The sequence below is a fragment of the Nannospalax galili genome, unplaced genomic scaffold (genome assembly GCF_000622305.1).
Source record: "Nannospalax galili isolate Female #2095 unplaced genomic scaffold, S.galili_v1.0 scaffold359, whole genome shotgun sequence".
In the NCBI taxonomy this organism is placed as follows: Eukaryota; Metazoa; Chordata; class Mammalia; order Rodentia; family Spalacidae; genus Nannospalax; species Nannospalax galili.
In genome coordinates this window covers 2,203,505-2,221,527 of record NW_008347042.1, presented here as the reverse complement: position 1 = coordinate 2,221,527, position 18,023 = coordinate 2,203,505, and the positions used below count along the sequence as shown (strand labels likewise).

The 18,023-nt window shown below is 41.5% G+C and overlaps 1 protein-coding gene across 2 annotated transcripts in view; it reads left to right on the top strand.

The window, feature by feature from the left end:
* Positions 1-18,023, top strand: part of Tbc1d9 (TBC1 domain family member 9) — a 133,227-nt gene that overhangs the window by 48,190 nt on the left and 67,014 nt on the right. For both annotated transcript variants that reach the window (XM_008843437.3, XM_029568491.1), the window contains exon 2: positions 4,507-4,617. In XM_008843437.3, coding sequence (XP_008841659.1) covers positions 4,507-4,617 — 111 coding nt within the window. The remainder of the gene's footprint in view (positions 1-4,506; positions 4,618-18,023) is intronic.

The following is an 18,023-nucleotide window of genomic DNA, read 5'->3' as shown; positions in this document are numbered from 1 at the left end:
ACAATACACGCATACACATAAAATAAATATAATAAATAAAATATTTTTTAAAAAGAAAGAGGTTGTGTAAATAATTAGAAGTTCATCGCTCCAGATGGTGAAGGCAAGGGTAGGCAGCAGAGCCGTGTTCAAAACCAGGTGGAAACTGGTCACTGTGGCCAGGGTATGAGAGGGCCCAGCATTCCAGGTTAACACAGAAACTGTATTTATTGATTTGACTGGCCAACTGCATACCTCAGTTTGCAATATTTTTCTTTTTGAATATCTACTGCTTTAAATTTCTGCACAAAAACATCTGACTTGTTTTGGGGTATCCCAATATTATAGCGCATATTTAAATATTTCAGCAAGGACCCCATGTAAGAATTTGTATATGTGCATGTTAAATATTTATTACTTTTCATCTAAATCTTAGTGGAAGTTGGTGGTGCCAGTGTGAACACAGCCTTAAAGTCGGTGAAGCTGCAAGTCTAGTCAGTCTTCACTCAGGAGAGGGTGGGGGAGTCTACTTTAAGAAAAACAGTTTTCTGTATCTCTGACTGACACCTGAGGTTGTAATTAGACTGGTGATATTGGAGCCATTAGTGAGCCGGTAATAGTGGAGAAACTGAGGCTGGGCGGTAGGGTCAGGGAAGTGTGGGGCATGGTAGAGTTAGGACAGAATCATTCCACACCCACAGCTGCCTGTGCCCATGGCTCTCAGTGGACCTGCCTTGCCCACGAGATACTGTCTACAGTGCTCTTAAGTGCTTATTAAACACGTAGGCTAATCCCTGTGTCCAGTTCCCTAATCCAGACTGAAGTCTGTGTGTTGCACTCATTCGAGCACTCAGTTGTGAACGGTGTCCGGGGAATTCTAGTTAACACGCCTCCTGAAGGGTACTTGATTTCTATCTAGCATAGGAGGAACTCCACTTATTCCGGTATGGTGGTTGGAATGATAAACATCACCCATAGGTTCACATATTTGAACACTCGGTCCCCTGTTAGTGGTGCTGTTTGTGGAAATTTTGGAAGTATGTTCTTGCTGGAGGAAGTATGTCACTGTGGGTGGGCTTTGAGAGTCCATTGTCTCATCCCCATTTGTAGTTTTTCCTCTCTGCTTCCTGCCTATGCTTGGAGAGGTGAGCCCTCATAGTCCTGCTCCAGCTACCTCCTGCCATGCCTCCCCACCATTATGGACTCTCCTGGAACCCTAATCCAAGATAAACTTTCTTCAAGTGGCCGTGGTCATGGTGTTTTTTTCCCAGCAACAGAAAAGTAACTACTATATCCAGTGAGTGTTGCTTTCCACTTTTCTTATTGATACACTTTTCTATCTATAAACAATGAAAAGTAATTAGACATCTTCAGACAATACAAGTTAAAGCAAACAAATGCGTATGTGTGTGTCATTGTGTGGAAATCCAGCCCCTTGGAAAACTGCAGGCGCTTAAGAATTTTATTTTTATTTTTAAAAGACTGTTACTTTTGATATATTTTATGTAGGCCCAAACAAACAAATTAATTTCCACTTTAGCAAATTTTTTTTCTGGTATATTCAGGTCAGTTAATGATCACTGTGGTTTTCAGGGAGTCTAAATGGAAGCTTTGCCCTTGGACAAAGACCAAGGACAACCATAGGACTTCCCTGTGGTCCACCTCACTTAGGCTTCTTGATTAATAATTCTAGTTCAGGAAGACAAGTGCTGCTGTGGTCACTTTACAACTGAGGAAACCAGAGCAATGTGAAACTAAATGGCCCATCTGCCCCACACAATGGCACCACCCAGGAGCCTGAACTAAGCTTTTTAGCATGACCTGACTAGTCCATAGCTCTTGCTAGTACCCAAGCTACCAGAGCCAAAGGGACATGATTTAAGTGGAATTATGCATATCAAGGTGTTACTTGGTATGTTCAGAGCTGAAGCTTAAGCACATTGTTGCAAAGCATCTATGAAGGGATCCTAGTGGTGTCATTTTCTGGCAGAACATATGGATTCTGCTTCAGCGGAACTATGTGAGAAGGCTGCTGTAGGCAGTCCTGAGCTTGGAGCTTTGAGGTAGTAACAGTCTCCATCTTTCAGTGTCAGCCACCATCACATGAGGCCATTCGCAATAAGCCTACACTCTTAAATAAGAGTGTATAAGAAGACTGCCAAAAGGACTGTCTTGGAATGGTCTAGTCAGGTGACCCAACCCTTTGCTTCAAGCATCCTGTGGCTCCTATGTCCTGTTCTCGGGCCTCAGGAACAAACAGGTGAGGTGATTATCTCCATTTCATAACTGAAGTAATAAAATTGAAAATATAAAATGCTGCATATACACCTGGAACCCCAGCACTTGAGAGGCAGAGGTAAAAGAATCTCCACAAGTTCAAGGCCAGTCTAGTTTACAGTTTGAGTTTGAGGTAGGTCAGGGCTATATCTTGAGACCCTGTTTGAATAACACCCTCATAAAAAGTAAAAATTTTAAAAAAGAGTATAATGCCTGAAGATTCTTTAATTGTTCCGAGTCCCTAATTAGTCCTTCTGAGTCCAAGCCCTACTGTATAAGGGTTTTATGTAACTTTAGACTAATTAGGGGAATTTAAATCACGAGAATTACTTGAGTCAACATTTTGTTACTATAATGAAATACCTGGGAAATTAACTTTTAAAAGAAAAGGCTTATTGCATAACATAAGGTTTATTTCATATTCTTCAGAAAAGGCTGTTATATATTAGCTCACAGTCCTGGAGGTACCAGTGCAAGATCAGGTAGCCCCATCTCTTGACAGGTGGGTCAGTGACAGTGGTGGAAAGCACACAGTAGAGCAAACTGCTTACCTCACAGCCAGGGAGCACAAGAAAAAAAAGTGAAAAAAGAAGGGAAAGGACCAGAGCCCCAGAGCCTCACAATCCCCTTCAAGGGCATGCCTCTGTAGCCTAGGGACCTCCCACTAGGCCCTGCCATCTAAAGATTCCAGCACCTCCCAAGAGTGAGGACCAAGTTTTTAACATGGACCTTTGGCTGACATTTATTTAAACGATACAACTGTTCTTTTTTAATTCTCCATTATTAGGTATTTTGTTTTAGCAACAAAAAATAGACGTGCTGGATTTATTGGTAGACTTTAGTGGATCTTTGGGGACACTTACCCAAGCCATAGCAAGAATATTAATTTGTTCTGCCACATAAGGGATCTAGCCTATTAAATTTTGCAGAATTTGTCTGTTGCGGGGTGTGTCCCCATCTATTAGTTTAGAAATAATGTAGAAAATGTTTGGTGTATAATGCTGGCTCAGCATGGCTAGAGGGAGGCCCGCTTTCCTGAAAACAAGACATTGGATGAAAAGTGGTTAAAGGAGAAATTTTTAGTATTGACTGGCCCTTTGTTTGAAGCACCTGACTGCTTGGCTTCGAATTCTGAGACGGGCTGCAGAGTGGAAAAACAGAGTGTGCCTCTCCAGCACTGATTGCAGTCCTCAGTCAGGTCATCTGGGAAGATGTCTCCGTACAGGGACCTTCCAACTTTGGGCAGCTGCCACCCGCTCTTAATTTCCTTTTCCTCATGCATTCCCTCTTAGAAAAGGAGGGAATGCCTCTTAAGGGAACATAGTCTGTTTCTCCCAGTAGATGGTAACCTCTTTTTTTCAGGGCCATGCTTCTTAGGATTTGGTCCATGTGAGCTGATTTCCCCAAGGTCTGGGTTAGCCCTGCATTAGATCATTGAGGTTACCTACTCCAAAAAGTTAAGCTTTGTGTCACCAAGAGTGTGTGTGCTAGCCACCAGTTTATTGCTACATCATTTCAGGGTACGGAGCAGGCTGCTAAGATTTCTGACTGTAGCGAGGATGTCACAGATGGCAAAGAACTACTCTCAATGTGTGTAAAATCTCTACCTCACACCTTGTTCACTCTTAAACACAGCCATAAAATTTGTACGACCTTCTCTCCTGGATTGATGATTCTCTGGGGACTCTGTCTTATTCTGCTTTGAGTCTCCAGGTTTTGTTTTGCACATAGTGGAAATTTAATACTTGGTTGAACTGAGTTGTACAAAGTTTTTCAATACAAAAGGAAATTTGGGCAGATTAAAATACAGGTGGGTCATCCTAGGACACCAATTCAGATACTTATGTTTGATTCCCATGGCCTTTTCTGGTTATTCAAATCAGAGATCTCTTTCATAACCAAAACTATATATCAGGAAAGAGATGGGTGGAGCAAAGACCACGTAACTGCCTACTACTTCTCGATACGAACAGCTATCTGTGGTACCACCGGATGCCAGGGACTGTGTTGTGACTACATTTGCTTTATGTAGTTGTAGAACCTTCATTTTTCAGCTTGTGCAGTCTTTCTTGGAGGCTGTTGAAACAAGTAATATAGAACCAGCACTGTGTAAGAAGAAGGTCTTGTCAGAACTCTCTGCAGGGGAGGTGGAGCTGTGGGAGATTCAGCAGGCGGGGCACTCTCCTAATTCTGCAAAATGGGGATTGTATCATGAACATCCTGACCTATTTCCCACTTTTCCATCTTCAGGCCTCCTGGTGGGCACCCTTGATGTAGTATTGGACTCCAGTGCCCGGGTTGCTCCTTACCGAATCCTTTACCAGACTCCAGACTCTCTGGTCTATTGGACCATTGCCTGTGGTAAGTCCCAGTATTCTTATGCACAAGTTTACAGAAAATCTTTATGAGTAACAGCATTCTGTCAGAATGGAAGGAGTATGAGCTTGCTGAGTATATTGCCTTGGTATTTTACAGTAATGAACCTTAGTCACTTCAGCACAAGAACCTGAGTTGCCTGTGACCTCACAGGATAAACTTTCTCACTCTCAAGTCTTCTTAGGACCACATAACCTTCATCTGGGGTGACATTATGTGAGGAAAACCAGACCTCTAAAGTCAGCTTATAAGGGAGGAGTAAACAGTGGAGCCCAGCTGAGCTTAACTTCCTCTGCCAAAAATGGCACAGATCACTTCACTCAGACCTCATTGGCTAGAACTAGTCACATGAGCGTTTTCTAACTGAAAGGGAAACTGGGCGATAAAGAGGAACACTGGTATACTTATGTGTACTCAGTGATCCCTGATAGATCTTAGCACAGTACCTCCTCTAAGGAGAAATCATTTCTCTCTCTTGATGACAATCAATGCAGAATAATTGCAAACAATCCTGCTATTGTTGGATCTCACAAAATGGCCAAGACTTTTAAAAATTGTTTAGTTGTGGCTTTTAAAATTACCATGGGAGGGCCTGGAGACATGGCTCAGAGGTTAAGAGCACGGACTGCTCTTGCAGAGGACCCGGGTTTGATTCCCAGCACCCACATGGCTGCTATGAACCGTCCTTAACTCCAGTTCCAGGGGAATCCAAACCCCTCTTCTGACCTCTGCAGCTTTGCACACCATGGGTGAACTCACATATATGCAGACAACACACTCAAACACATAAAATAAAAATAATAAATAAAATATTTAAAAAAATAAATAAAATTACCATAGGTAAAGCAAGGGCACTGAATACTGTTTTGCTTTATAGTTTTTATTGTTTCTTCTTGATATTTTTATATTAAGAGGCTTTATTTTTAGAACAGTTTTAGCTTGACAGAAAATTTGAACAGATAGTTCAGAGATTGCCTGTATGCCCTTTACCCCATAATAACACCTCCTACCCAGTTTCCACTACTATTAACATCTTACTACAATATACTTTTTACAATTAGTGAACTAGTACTGACAGACTATTATAAAATAAGGCCCATGGCTTATCCATATTTCCTTAGCTTTTCCTAATACCATTTTTCTGTTCTGAGATCCCACCAGTAAACCCTGACACTTAGTTGTCAGATCCTTTTGGTTTGTCTTGTTTGTGGAAGTTTCCCAGGATGCCTTGTTTAGGGTGTGTTGACAGTTCTGAGGGATATTGCTCCAGGGTGTATTGTAGGATGCTCCCCTATTAGATTTTTTATTTAATTTTTTTGCAGTACTGGGGATTGAACCTAGGGCTTCTAGATGCTACGTAAGCACTCCACCACTGAGCTACATCTTCAGTCCTTCATTTGGATTTTGTCTGATGCTTTTCTTGTGTTAGACTAGATGGTGGGTTTTTGATGACAAAGATTACAGATATAAACATTCTTTTAATCTAATCATGACATAGGTATCTGTTAGCAATGTGACTTATGACTGCTGAAGTCCTACATGAAATAATGCTTTTCCAGTTTAGCCAGTCTAAAGTCACTTTTCCTTTTTTGTAAACTGTACTTGGGAAGAAAGTCACTGTGTACAGCCCAACGTGAATGGAGCATTTTTCTTCCCCCCATTAGGATAGAATATCCAAACGATGTGCTGGGAATTCTTCTGCCCAGATTTGTTTACATTCCCTCTATTCAATTATTTATCTTATACCCTGGAACATAATTCAATGCTCCTTTAATTTTTGTTCCAGTTGTTCCACATTTAGCTGTGGAGATGCCTTTCAGTTGACTTTATTCTGTTTTTAACTTAGTCTACTCTTGGTAAAAAGTGCTGTGCTAGGATCTAAAAGGTATCAACAAAATTAGGTCTGGTCTCTGCTCTTGAGAAATTCAGTCTCATGAGGATAGAAGTACTCCAGCTGGGATAACAGCCACTCCCAGCCCAACCTGAACAAGTATCATGCAGATCCCTCTGAGTGCTGAAAGCCCAGATAAATCTTGAATTCCAGGCCGATGTCTATGCAAGTAGGAGAAAGTGGCTGTGATTTCAAGCTGCCGGGAGCTCAGGTTGCCTAATGTTACTTCTGCAAGGGTTTAGTAGGACCCAAATTTTTAATATTTTAGCTGTATTTCTTTACAAATAGGTATCCTGGTTAGGATGCAAACAATGCCATGAGAGACACTTGACTATATTAGTCATTTACATAATCAGGTGAATGAAGGAAAGAATGCTTTAGGGTTTAGGGCCTTGAGAACCTGTGAATAATGAAGACTGGATGAGAGGAAAGGAATGAAGGCTAAAGAAAGAAGAAAACTGAGGCTCTGGAGCCAGCTTTACCAGCATGCCCCTTGTTCAGAGATCCTCTTAGGATTCCAGCCGCCTGTGGGGGAAACTCAGTGAAGTGCTGTGTGGGCTGTGCTGGTAGATGGTTGGGAAAGTTGGCAGTGTTAAAGCAGACATTGTAGCCAGAAAAGTGGAATTAAAAACAAAAAGACATGACTGAGGAGATGTATCAGTAGGTAAAGTGCTTACCAGGACATGAGTTCAATCACCAGAAACCACATAAAAAAGCCACATGTGGTGGTATGAATTTACAGTCCCAGTGCTGGGAAAAGGGAGACAAGCAGATCCCAGAGGTTCACTGACCAGCCAACCTAACCTTTTGGCAGCTCAAGGCCAGTGAGAGTCTCTGTCTCAAAGAAACAAAGTAGATGAACCTGAGGAATAACATCTGAGGTTGTTCTCTGAACTTCACAGGCATGCACACACCTGTTCTCATGCCTACACATACGTATGCACTTGCACATATATGATTGCACACACAGGAAACAAAAACTCATGAATGGGCTGGAGAGATGGCTCAGCAGTTAAGAGCACTGGCTGCTCTTGCAGAGGACCCAGGTTCAAATCCCAGCATCCACATGGCTGCTACGAACCATCTGTAACTCCAGTTCCAGGGGATCCGATGCCTTCTTCTGACCTTCTGAGGGCATTGCATGATATGATATGGGTGCACTTACATACATGCAGGCAAAACACTCTTACACATAAAATAACAATAATAACAAAACCCAGAAAGGGCATTAAAGGCCATAGGAAGCCATTCTAGCACTGGACTTGATGAGAGTGTGACACCTTCGCCTCCTCCTGCAGTTCCATCACCCCTGTCCCAGTTGGTTTGAGGATCCTGTAGAAGTAGGAGGCTGCGGGCCCTTGGATCTCTTTCCAGCTCTCAGGGCTTCTGGGTCCCTAGGTTAGCTTGCAGTGATTGAGGAGAACTTGTGCCTCTCTGTGACTTTTCTTCTACTCTCAGTTGTCACCTTTCCTGTTCATTGCCTGACATCAGTGTTCTTCCATCGATTTGTGGGGCTTTGCCATTCCACAGAGCAGCTCTTCCCATGAACACTGCTGTGGGGTGGAACCAAGGCTGACAAAGCTGAGTTATTCCTTAATTGTCTGCTGAGCCAAGGCTAAGGAACAGTTTACTGTAATTGCTGATGGCATAATTTATACCCCAAAGAGATGCACTTTCATTTTCTCAGTAAGTAATGCCTGTCATAACTGCATGATCTCATTGTAATAAACCCAGGATGGTTTCAGCTTTTGTGTATATTGATTACCCAAAGAGACAGCCCAGAATTTCCTTACGGAAGGATCCTAGGAAGTGACAACCATTGCAAAGCCCCGTTCACCCAATAATTGTTCTTTCTTAATGATTTCCAATTTTTTTTTTGTGTGTGTGTGTGTGTGTGTGTGTATGTGTGTGTTTGAAATCCTAATTACTGGTTCCCTTTCTTGAGAAGATTTTTAAGAGCAGAAGCTCCTTCCACACAGATTTCTTCAATATGTTGACCTTTCTGTTTTTAATTTTGGTGTTTTTTCACAAGCTACAAAGTTGGTAATTGGTAGGAAAATATAGCAAAGTCTTTTTAGTTTGCTTAGATTTCATGAATTGTTGTAAGAGAAACTTCAGGAGAAAATTAGTGAGTCTCATTCACTTCCTTGTAAAGCTGTAAGGTTACCAAGCCTTGCCCAGGGTAGTGTGCATCATCTGTCCTCAGTGACTCTGAGATGAACTACAGGACCATCTGCTACATGTCTTGACATGGAGCAATCTCTGTAGATCAGCAGGACTCTGCACTGTAAATTCTAGGTGTAAGGTATAAATTCTAGGTGTAAGGTTTGCTATAGATTTGGGGCACAGGAAACTAGGCGGAGGAATTTTTGGGCCCTATAAGTGTAACTTACTGCCAGAATAATAATTATTTGGCCTGGAGCAATGTGAACTGCATTGTTTGATGGACACCTTACCCATCACACAGTCCTGAACAGGGTGTTGGGTTGGCTGCCCGCTGTTTTGGGTTAACTTTTCTTTACCAGCCTAGAGTCTCATCTGGGCCTTGTCGGCCATTCGGTTTCAGAACTGGCAAGTCCATCAGCCATCATCTTGTCAACCATCGTATTTTAGGAGGATACAGAGGCAATGTTCACATTCTCAGTAACAGCTAGTTATGTAGAGCTCAACCCTTCATCTCACACCTCTGTGCTCTGCGCTAGCACTGTGTAAGCGGAACCATGCTGGCTTTATGATTAAACATTCTTTCATTCAGTCGCAGTAAGACACAGAGATTAATTAGACATTGCTGCTGTTTCTGCTTTTGATACAGTAGACAAAACATGTTGGCTAACTCAGTTGCCTTCCACATGAGATAGACACAATGTGAAAGTTGATAGGCTTTTTTATAATCATTTTCAGTGTATAATTCATTTGAGTGTGTGTGTGTGTGTGTGTGTGTGTGTGTGTGTGTTTTCATGTGTATGAGAATGTGTGGGCATGCATGTGAGGGACAGAGGACAACCTGGGCTGTCATTCGTCAGGTACTGTTCACCTGTTTTTGTGACAGAATCTCTCATTAGCCCAGGACTTATCAAGTACAGTAGGGTGACTGGCCAGCAAGCCCCAAGGATCCACCCATCCATCTCCCCAGTGTGGGAATTTCAAGCATGCACCACCATTCCTAGATTTTTATTTATGTTTATTCTGGGTAACCAAACTCAAGTCTTTATGTTTGCAAGACAAGCACTAACATCCAGGCCCTCAAGGACTGTTCTTGTATCCTTGGGAACACAATAACTTAAGTAAAGAAAAATTTTCTTTTAAGCATATGTTCATTGCAAAAATAAGAAAATATAGATAAGCAGAAAGGATAAAAAAGGAAACAGCTATAATATCATATCACAAATAATCAGATCCTCTAAGACCTAATAATAGACATATAGAGTTAACATACTTTGTATATTTACACTTACGTGTAAATATGTATCATAATGTATACATACTATATATAAATCGATGTGTTTATACTATATACACATTAAATAAAATATGTGTCCATATGTTTTAAAACAAATGAAAATGAAATCTATATGTAATCAACTGAAAATATTTTGTGTCAATAAAATATATTTCTGTAATTTTAAAAGGTACTGTTTTATTGGGTATATAACATAATTTATCTTATCATTATATTATTATTAAAAAGTTAGGGGGTTTTCCTTAAAAGATTTTAGGATTACCTCTTCAGAAGGGGAAATTAACGTTAGAGTACCCAAAAGGCCCATAAAAATAAATAAATGAAAGAAGAAAAAAAAGAAGAAAAAAGTGACGGGGAGATATGGGAGGTGTTGGAAGGGAGGGAGAGGGCGTGGATTTGATCTAAACACCTTATATGCATTATGAAATTCTCAGTGAAGTTTTTGTAAAAGTTAAAAAAAAGCTAGTGGGTTTTGGGGTTTGTTGCTTCATTTTGAACAACCTACTGTTAATAATTATGTCTTAGCTAAATCTGTGAACAGTCTCTGGATATATGTAAGCGCACCCATGTCCTGCAGTGTGCGGGAGGTTAGAACTGGAACTGGAGTTACCACATGGGTGCTCAGAATCAAACCCAGGTCCTCTGCAAGAGCAGCCAGCGCTTTTAACTGCTGAGCCATCTCTCCAGCCCCACCTGGGCAAATTTTAAATGTTATCTATAGTGATGGTGGAAAACACTAAAGCATTGTAGCCTAATTGCTCATCTAGTTTGAAAAGCGTCATGAAGTCCATGAAGTGACCTTGAAATTAAAAAAAAAGGAAAATGATAGATCCATAAAATGATTTTATCCTGTCTGGCCCCTGGGGGTTAAGAACAAAACTTTAAGTCTCCATTAATTGACATTTGATAGACCTGTGTGTGTGTGTGTGTGTGTGTGTGTGTGTGTGTCTTTGTGTCTGTGTGTGTCTGTGTCTCTGTCTGTGTGTGTGTCTGTGTCTTTGTGTCTGTGTGTGTCTGTGTCTGTGTCTGTGTGTGTGCAGTCTGTAACAACATGTTTTTCTCCATATAAAAAAATAAAAACTATTCATGACACAGCAGAAGAGAAAAGGCAATTAAGCATCTATGGATTAAAAAGTAGCTGGTATTTTCAGATGCAAAACAAGCTGTGTGAATCCCTGACATGTTTAGTTCTCAAATGCATAGTATTCAAAGTTGTTCAAATAAACAGAAAACAACAACGATATCGTCTTATAGTTTTATCCAAATATAACCACAGACATAAAGATGGTCATTTTCAAATTTAGAGACCAAATGAAAGCAAGAGAAGTCCCCACTGGAGTGACAATGATTTGCCTTCACTATATTATCCCTCCTCCCTTCCTCCCTCCTTCCCCCCTTCCCTCCCTTCCTCTCCCCAAGACCTCTTCATTTTCTCACATAGCTCAGGCTGGCCCTGAACTCCTTTTGTAGCTGAGGATGACCTCGAACTTCTGGTCCTCCTGTCTCCATTTCCTGAGTGTTGGGATTACAGGCATATGCCACCTCACCTGGTTTTATGCAGTGCTCCAGATGGAGCCCAGGGCTTTGTGCATCCTAGGCAAGTGCTCTAGCAACTGAGCCGCATCCCCAGCCCCATCACTATATTCTGTGCAGTCTGAGAACCCTTAAACTTGTATTTGGAAAAGGCAAAAAGACAAAATCCCAAAATAATGTGACTTGAAACATTTTTAGAAACTAAAGGAAAATCTACCTTCTCAAAATCCACATCTAATTAAAGCTATAATTATAAACAATTTAAATAAGATGATAAACACAGTGCTCTTTATTGTTTGTGCTTACCAATGCCAGTGTGCAACACTCTGTAGCACACAGATCATAATTTGCACTGTGATTCTGTAAGTAGGATCATGATAGTCCCCTTTACAGATGGGGAAATGGAGGCTCTCACATTTCTATGAAATCAAATCCAGACATTCTGGCCATGAAACCCATGCTCATATTTACTACACATCATTGCTTCCCCATACACTTTACAAGTAGAGTTGTTATGAGCAGAGGTCAGATTTTCTGGGGTAATAAAGAGCCAGGCTGTAAGGGAGACATCGTCACATGATACTATGCCCCACTTGATTTAGGTTTTTATGAAAGTGCCCCTGGCTTCAGGCCTCTACCCTGTCATATACTAGCTTTAGGACCTAGGATACATCATGTGGTCTCTTGGTGCTTCAGATTCCTCCTCTGTGATGTGTTAAATAATATCACTTACTAACTTGGTTTGTGTTAGAGGTTAAATATGGAATGTTCTTAGCCTAGACTTAGAATGTAGAAGTCCTGAATGGTTTCTTTTGCTATGATCATCAGAAGTAATGGAACACCAAACCTCACCTTGAAATATGATTCAGAAAGTGTTTCTAACTTCTGGCATCAGGATACAAAGAAACCAGCTACTAGACTGTTGCCTCACTGGTCTACAGCCAGCAGACATCTCTGTGGCCCCTGGAACTCTGATGCTTGGCTTACAGAGCATCCCATCTCTGCAGTAAGGCATGCCTTCAGCAGCTCCTTGTTTGGTGATCATAAGCTTCTTACATAACTGCTTGTAATCTCTTACAGGACATAACATGCTTACCACACTATAATCACTTTGAGAAAAGACAGCTCCAGGGAACTTGTCTGACTTCAGCAGTAGGAAACAGTAGCTGGCATTCTTATTTTACTAGGTGTCAAGGCCTCTCTTACCTGGACAGTGGGAATGTAAGCTCCTATTTTTCTGGAAGGTAGTTGGGCTAGAGATGTTAAATATGCAATCTTACTTTTTAAAACACTGATTTACTGTGTGTGTATGTATGTGTGTGTGTGTGTGTGTGTGTGTGTGTGTGTGCGCGCGCATGCATGCACATGTGAGAGCATATATATGGAGGTCAGAGGACAACTTGTGGGAGTTGGTTCTTTCCTTCTACCATATGGGTCCTGGGGATCAAACTCAGATCTGTAGATTTGGCAACAAGTGCATTATCTTACTAGTCTAACAAGCATATTCTTTGATTCACATTCTCTATTTCTATATATTTATCCTAAAGTAGTGAGGGACTCATAGACATAAAAAATAAAATAATAAATAAAATATATTTTTTTTAAATTTGCCCAGGCACATGCATAGGATCTGCTACTGATAGTTTATAGGATTATTCTCAATGACAAAGGCTCCCATCTTTCAGAAGTTAGTGTCTAAATAACTTGAAGTCCACCAGTGTTGGCCTGGTTTGGGCCCTAACAGAGCTTTGGCTGGAGTTCCTGGGGAGCCTCACCGTGATGTCAGCTTTCTTTGTTGTTTGAGCTGTTTCCACGGTCCATTCGGCTCAGCTTGTTTTTCTTGCTATATCTCAGTAAACATGGCCTTTCTAGAAAATCAACAGTCAAGCCCTTCCCTTCTTCCCTGAGCTCAGACACATTTTGCAGAGACTGCGAGTGAATAGACCGGGTCCTATCAGAGTCATGGCTAAAGAGCTTCTGGTCATCTCACTTCACACAGTAATAACACCAGCAGAAAAAGAAAAATGCCTTTTAATTCTTTTTCACATTCAGCTGGGCGTGGTGACTTAAGCCTTTAATCCCAGCACTCTGGAGGCAGAGGCAGGTAGATTGTTATGTGATCAAGGCCAGCCTGGGATGGTCTACATAGTGAGTTCCAGGCCAGCTGAGGCTACAGTGTAAGACCCTGTCTCAAAAAATTTTTTTTATATATTTACTTTCATGTATTTGTGTTGATGGGCAGTCATACATACCAGGACACTTGTGTGAAGGTCAAAAGACAACTTGGGGCAATCTGTTCTTTCCTCCCATAATGTGAGTTCTGGGGGTCAAACTCAGGTCACCAGGCTTGGCAGGAAGCATCTTTGCCAGCTGAACCGTCTAACCCCCAACACCCTTTTTTTGAGACAGTCTCACGGTATGGCTCAGGATCGCCTCGAACTCACAGCAATCCTCCTGCCTCATCCACTAAATGTTGGGTTTACAGACATGAGTCCTGCATCCAGCTCAGACTTTATGCAATCTGAGAGACAGAAGAACCATTTATTAGGTGCATTTATGTTCAAGTATTCTTCTCTTGGGATTTTGCTGGTTTCTGACAAGTGGTCTAGGGAAAGTCAAAGCTGTTCCTAAACTGATCAGGGACATTTTCTGTGTTGTTTGTGAGAGGTAATTTGGATCATTTATTTGTTCTGGGGTGGAAAGTGAACAGATTTGGCCATGTACTTCCAGAAAGACTTTTGACTAGATGGGTATAGCTATAATTTGACTCCTGTATCGGGAGAATACACCCTGCTCTTATAGGTGTCACACCTCTAGTCTCTCAAATCTGGAACCAGACACCTGTGCTTTATCCTATTTAGGAAAGTGTTCAGAGAATGTGGTATATCTGTATAGCAAATGTAAATAGAACAGTTTTTTAAAGATAACAGTACATTATTCTCCCTGGCAAGTATCTCTTGGGTATAGACAGGAACTCATAATTTATTTGAGTTCCTATAGTTGAATTGCTAATGGCTGGTGGCAGGTGTCTGTTTCCTCAAATAGTATGTGTGATAATTGTTCCATAGAAAGGCATACTATGTTCTTCCTTATGTGAAATCTGCTCTTCTAGAATGCTTGTGGTTCTAGGTTTACATATGTTCAGAAACCCCATTGGTAGCAGAGAAGCAGGCTTAAAGCACTGAGCAGGTGGGGGACTTTCAGACTGACAGGCAGTGAGCACTTCTGCCCATGGAGCAAGAAGTTGCTCAAGACGACCCTACAAAGTATGTCTTCTTAATGGAGCTAACAAGTGTGGGAGAAGCATCAAGAGGTGGAGGGCAAACCAGAAAGAGCACAAGGAGCAGTGGCCAGTGGTGGGGAGCAAGATGGGAATTTGGGTATTGTATCTCCAGAAGCAAGCAGTAGAGAAAAAGAATCCCTAGTAAAGTGGTGGTGGGTGGTGGGAATGGTGGACAGTGGCTAGTGGAGAGGAGTCCTGTGGCAGCAGAGCAGACAGTGGCTGGGAAACAATGGTGATATTAAACCTGAACTTCAACACAAGAGTACTCAGATGGCGGGGGGGCTGGAGAGATGGCCCAGCAGTTAAGAGCACTGCCTCTTAACCTGGGTTCAATTCTCAGCACACATGGTGGCTAACAACCATCCGTGACTCCAGTTGCAGAGGATCTGACATTGCACAACATGATTGTACTTACATGTATGCAGGCAATACATTCATACAAATAAAATAAAAATAATGAAATATTTTTTAAAAAGAGTACTCAGATGGCACAGTCACTTGCCCCATATGACAGTGGTCTTTTAAGACTACCATGGAGTTGACAAATTCTTTGAGATGAGTGTGACATATCTAAATGCTATGGCTACTCAAGTGTTTGTGGTGATTACTGTTGGAAATGAACCTGTTCAGAGTTGTTTAGATGTACAGTTGCCTTCATTTTTAGCAAAATAACATGTTATGGGAGTTTGTATTCCAGGAACAGGCTGTGCCACTAGCAGTCAGCATTTCAAGTGAAATAAAGACTCATGAAGGCAAGAATCTCATGTTTGCTGCCATGCAGAATCTAGAGGGGAAAGGATCATGAATGGAAAAAGTGAATTATTAGTGTCAAGGGGAGAGAAGGGAAAGGAGGAAAGGAAGTAGCTGGGGAAGGTGAACATGATCAAGGTACATCATATGCGTGTATGTAAATATAATAAAACCCATTCTTTGTGCAATTAACTTATGCTAAAAATAGGCTATGCTTAAGTATATAGTAGACTCTATCATGAAGGTTTGTGTTAGTACACTCTGTCACACAATCATGGAATCTTTTAAGAATGAATGTCTCTAAACAGCTTCATACATAAGTGATGTGTGACTGTATTTGAAGATGGAATTAAGAAGACACACGAACCTCATGGACCTTTATGTAACATCATAGAGGAATGGGTAGATGTTTGTTAAGTTAATATGTATGTGCACATACCATTCTACTGAGTGTATATGAGTGTGTTTCGGGGGGGCAATGCACATACATGGATCTGTGCACAAAGAAAACTCTGAAGGCAGTACAAAACTATGCCAAGTTAAGACATACCTGTTTTGCCCTCAATCTTGAACCCAATAGGCTTTTTAACTATGACAGCAAGGAAAAGTGAGGTTGAGTTGAGTCAGTGGGTTGGGCTTTATGACAAGTGTAGCAGGGAATCTAAAAATAAGGATGGGGTGATAGCTCAGTTGATAAAATGTTTACTGTGTGAATTTAATCTCTAGCACCTGTGTAAAAATATTAGGTGTGGTGGTGTGCACTTGTAATCCCAGTGCTGGGAAGGCACAGAAAGGAGACTCCTAGCCTAGCTTAAGTGGTGAGCCCTGTGATGTTCAGTAGTGTCAACTTGAGCGGATCTAGAAACCCCTGGGAGGCAGGCCCCTGGGCTTGCCTATGGGAAGTTATTGCGATTGTATTAATTGATGCGGGAGGACCTGCCTGCTCTGAGTGGCACCATTCCCTGGATGGGAAGCTGAACTGTAGAAATGGAGGGAAGGAACTGAGCTGCAGCATTGCATTCCTCACTCTCTGTTCCTCGTTGTGGATACGATGTGAGCAGGTGCTTCATGCTCCTGCCTGCTTGACTTCCCTGCCATGGTGGACTCTACTCTTGAACTGTGAGCCAAAATAAATTCTTCTCCCTTAAGTTGCTTTTATCAGAGTATTTATCACAGCAACAGGAAAAGAAACTAAGACAGGCCCTAAGCCACTGAGGGATGCTCTCTGACATCTGACGAAATGACACCTGAGGTTGACTTCTTACATCCACATCCACATGCACACATACATAAACAGAAATAAATAAAAATAAAAGTAAAGGTCCTGTTATGATTAACTGGTAGATGGCAGACAGTGGTGAGATATTAAGTCAAGAGCCAAGCCTCAATAATCAAGCCATGCCCAGCTTCCGGAAGGCACATTTGTGATTGATGTAGGTAGAGGTGGGTAAGAAGCAAAAACGGGGCCTGGGAGCTGTGCAGAGTGGAAGTGATGAGGCTCAGAATTCCCCGGTGTCTCACAGAGTGCCTCTGTCTTAAGGTTCAGTGCGTTTGATCATGCCAACAACACAGATGTAACCGTGTCATGGAGAGCACTGGTTGGTGTTCACTGCGTAGTGTCCATGGGATTGCATGCATCACACAGCTTGTGCCAGTAGTGACCTTGTTGCAAACGAGGAAGGGCTCATGTTTTAGGTGAAAGATTCATACAGTCTGAAGAGATATCGGAGTATGGGAGGCTCAGGATTTTGTTTTGAAATTTTCAGAAAATTATCCAATTACAACTGAATTTTTTTTTTTAATTTGAAGAATTTAAAGTCCTCTGTCAACTTCCCTAAATTGAGTTGTTTACTAAGTATTCCAATTGGGAACTGTATTTTCCACTTGAAAGAATTCTCTACTTTCCAAAATATGTCTACAGGCATTTTCCTTGTGTGATTTTCATTTGTCTGAGATGGGTATTGAGTTTATTTGTGTCCATTTTACTTGTACAGAATTTGAGACATAGATTAAACAACCATCTAAAAACATCCAGCTGGTCCATGGCAGCCAAGTGGAAGAAACCAGGTATCTTAAGTGCCAGATGTTGCCATGACATTGTACAGTACTATCAGCATCCCATTGCTTTTTAAAAGTATTTTATTTATTATCTTTATGTGTATGAATGTATTGCTTGCATGTATGTAAGCACCTGTGTCATGCATTGCCCACAGAGGTCAGAAGAATTGGATTCCCTGAAACTGGAGTTGTGGACAGTTGTTAGCTGCCATGTAGTTGCTGGGAAATGAGCCCAGGTCCTCTGCAAGAACAGTCAGTGCTCTTAACCACTGAGCCATCTCTCCAGCCCCTCTATTGCTATTATACATGGGCCACTATGGCCTCAAATAAGTGAGCCATGAAAAGTCCCCATGAAGCAAAAGGCCCTGTTCTTGAGGGTGTCCCAAGACTGAGAAATCTGCTTTTTTCCCTTTGTT